Source organism: Polistes canadensis, unplaced genomic scaffold (genome assembly GCF_001313835.1).
Source record: "Polistes canadensis isolate GaletaPanama2010 unplaced genomic scaffold, ASM131383v1 scaffold_552, whole genome shotgun sequence".
Lineage (NCBI taxonomy): Eukaryota > Metazoa > Arthropoda > Insecta > Hymenoptera > Vespidae > Polistes > Polistes canadensis.
This window is the reverse complement of record NW_014570099.1, coordinates 6511-10370: the sequence shown is the minus strand read 5'-3', so window position 1 is coordinate 10370 and position 3860 is coordinate 6511. Positions and strand designations below refer to the sequence as shown.

The 3860-nt window shown below is 35.1% G+C and overlaps 1 protein-coding gene across 1 annotated transcript in view; it reads right to left on the bottom strand.

The window, feature by feature from the left end:
• Positions 1-3151, bottom strand: part of LOC106792677 — a gene marked incomplete at its 5' end in the record, with an annotated part of 11153 nt that extends 8002 nt beyond the window's left edge. The window contains 3 exons of the mRNA XM_014759174.1: positions 189-372; positions 1589-1945; positions 2067-3151. Of these exons, the coding sequence (XP_014614660.1) occupies positions 189-372; positions 1589-1945; positions 2067-3151 (1626 nt within the window). The remainder of the gene's footprint in view (positions 1-188; positions 373-1588; positions 1946-2066) is intronic.
• Positions 3152-3860: the final 709 nt, after the last annotated feature.

Genomic DNA, 3860 nt, shown 5'->3' with positions numbered 1-3860 from the left:
TTTTTTTTTTCGACTAAATAAAATTGCTATCCCACTGACACATGTTTTTTGAAAAAGAAAACAATTGTATTAACAATTTCGATCGATGCAACATGAATTTAAATAATTCTAAACCACAATTGGTAAAACAAACCAGTTAAAAAAAGATATTACCAAATAAAATAATATTGAATTATTTGAAAGCTTACTTTGATTTGTCCAACGCAGAGCGTTTTCGGTGGTTGATTTGCACGTACAACAAATTCCGGTCCGATGCATTGTGCCTTATTAAATGACCTCATTGGTCCTCCGCCTATGGTTCGGTAGAGTCGTGATGGTGCTCTTTGAACTGCTTTACCACGTCGAGCTCTCGGTCCATTTCTCACTATATTTCTGCACATATAACAACATTACCTTCTTGGATAAATGAATTATCGTCTCAATATACTTAAATTTTATGTTACATTTAATAATTCCTATCATTTTACTACACTAGATATTTAACCCTGACGCATCGTGTAGAATAATAATAATAATACGATAGAAATAAGAAAATTATATTCTACCTACTTTTTCATTTTTTTTTTTTCAATTTACAAAAAAGTCAATTGAATTCTCGTCACTCTCTTATCTAACAGTAAAAAAAGATAAAAAAAAAAAAATGATAGAACCTTTAAAGGTGAAAGCCGGTTCGTTAATACCACCCAGCCACGACGTGTGACTGCTTCCACATTTATTATCTTCGTACACGTGTAAGCAATTTATCTCTCTCTCTCTCTCCGACTATACTAAAAATGATTTTATTTAAAATAAATGAGAAAAAAAAGAAAAAAAATTCTCACGATTTTTATAATTTCTCGTCGTAAGTAAAATCAAAATACATACATACAATTAATTATAACGAAGAAGAACTGTATTCGCAGGAATCATTGAATTTTTCATCCCTTAACAAACTCAATTTCAAAAAGATCGGATTCACGTAAAGAAACAGAGAGAGAGAGAGAGAGAGAGAGAGAGAGAAACAATATTTGATTCAAGCTTGTTCTAGTCTTTCTATCTCTCTCACACACATTTATTTTCTCTCTTTATCTCTCTCTCTCTTTTAAAGGTGGCAACTTCAGAGAGCCGACCTAGATCGCTTGAAAGCGTTTATTAACACGGATGTATGACTTGGGCCAAACTTAATAATGGCCGCATAAAGGGTGCGAGAATATCTGAGAACGCTTCGAGGCCCTCCTCCTCTTTCTCTCCTTCCCTAATTTAATGCTTTACTCCCTTTCCCTCTTCTACCCCATCATCCCATTCCACTTTTCATCTACCCTGTTATCTTTCCTCACCCTCACCCTCTTTCTTTCTCTCATCTTTGGCGGCACGATTGATGAAATTTCAAGTTAAATGTTTTCATTTAAAACGTTAATCTTCCTTGTGATTAACGACAATAATTCAATAACTATTCTAAAATTCATGAAACGTTATGCGTTCGTGATAATTGCGAAGAGTTCATTGTTTGTCGTACAAATATTTCAAAGATGGCGTTCCTCTTTTGAAATATCATTGAAACATTTTTTGAGGTTAGGTTATAAAGACGAAAAAAATAATAATTTCTTACCTCGGTGGTTTGGCTGGTGGTTCCGTTGGATTACTTTCCATATCGGATAATGGTGGTTTTCTTAAAGTGGTTATTATTCGGGGTGGTTTAGGTGGTCCTTGAGTTCCTCCTCCTCCTCCTCCTCTCATTTTTATGGAAGACAATGGATTTTGTTGTTGGACCATCTGTTCCTCGTTCTTTGGGATTCGATGATCACTCGTCATCACGATATTCGGTTGGGATAGTCTTTTAAATTCCGTTGATTGTTGTTGCTGTTGTAATTGTGTTTGATGATCCCTGTTTGAAATTTGGGGATTCGAATTCTGACGTTGCAAGGATTTATTATTGGTCCTTTCGTAAATGTCGCCATTGGGATTACTGAAATACAAAATTTATCAAATTATCGTCACAATTAAAAATTCATATTTTATATTTATATTAGAAAAAATTATATCTTAAGTTGAATACTCAGGATAATTAAAATAAAAGTAAAACAAACCTGTTGGTGGTTGTAGTCGCGTTAGACGTGTAAACGTTGTCTCTTCGAGCTGGTGCCGGTGTCTTAGCTGAGAATCCGTTGACACGAACATCTTGCGAGCTAAGGAATGGTTTAACAGGCAAGGCGTATATTGGATCGTTGTAGGGGTTTCCCGTGGGAGTGCACTCGGAGAAGATGGTGTGCAGATTGCCACTACTCTTTGTCTGTTGAAGCCGAGTAGAAACGGGTTGAGAATAGGCTCGCGTGTGACTGTGTTGCTGTTGTTGTTGTTGTTGCTGCTGATAATGTAAATGATGATGACTGTTTGGTAAAGCAAGGGAAGGCCTACTACCACTCGCCTGAATATCCAACTGAGATTGAAATTGCGCTCTGCAATTACTCAAAGCCATTTCCGTTCTTCTCTGTTGTTTCTGATGTTCCTGGTGTTGATGTTGCTGTTGTTGTTGTTGTTGGTTACACAGACTCGTTAGATTTGGATGGGAACGGGAATTCCTCGACTGTGCTTTGAAAAGTGCACCCTTTTGATGATGATGATGATGATGATGATGATGATTATTGTGATTATGATTATGATTAGTATTAATATTAGGATTATGATGGGAATGCTGCTGGTCTTGTTGATTCTTTGGAAATAGCTGCTTATTTACTTGACTCTGCTGATTTATTACTTCCTGTTGCCTTAATTGTTGCTGTTGCTTTTGTTGCTGATGAAATTGTTCGTTAGAACGTTGCATTGAATGCTGTTTTAAATTCTGTTGTTCGACTTGTCCGTTCTGTGACGTTCGCTCATCTTGACCCTGTTGTTGTTGCTGCTGCTGTTGCTGTTGTTGTTGATGATGATGACGATGATGATGATTATGATGATGATGATGATCGTGTTGCTGTTGTTGTTGACCCTGATAATTTTGATTGGTTCGTTCTACAGGATTATTTAAATTAGGTATTGCGTTGAGTCGATGATAAGCAGCACGTTTTCTTGCCGCGTATTGGGCAGATCTTATTACTTCTCTATACATGTCCATGACTATGTGTGTGAATGGTTTTGATTGCAAACGTGTACGGCAGTATTCCGAGATTACCTTGAGAAACAGAAATATTAGAAAAATAAAATTAGAATAATTTTACATTAGGGGGTTTTTATTTTGTTCTAATATTATTGTCTGTTTTTCTTTTTCTCCTTGTTCACAAATAATTATCAGCAAAAACAATGAAGCAGCCAAATTGCAGCGAAATTTATTGTATTACTTGAATAATCCGATTGGTCGATTTTGGAAGTACCACTTTCCAGTAGACAAACTATTAGTTTGAACGAACAATAGTCCCCCAATTCTATAGACTATGATCCAACGGAGAAGTGACCCCCCCCCTCCCCCACCTGACCAACCCTGTTGGCCATTATCACTCCTTTGTATTCTCCACCCTGCGAATGACGAACTTTAGAGACAACGCCGTTCCCGTTCAAGATAAAAACGAGACGATTAATATTTCCTGCTCGTGATAGCAATTATATTTCTCTTATTCTTTATCAAATACAATTTATTAATACCGTAACGAAATTAATTTCAATTTGTTTTCTTTGTTCATTTATCATATTTAATCCAAGTGTTAACGAGAATGCAAAAATTAATGTAACAATTTTTGTTTCGAGTGTTAAATATTAGAAAAAATCAAATTTAAATCATTATCATTATTAAATATTATTATTATTGTTAATATAATCAAGATTTTTTTTTTTTTCTTATCCAAAATTTATTAATATTATTACTAAGTTTACTCTTAGGGAAGTTGTTTTTT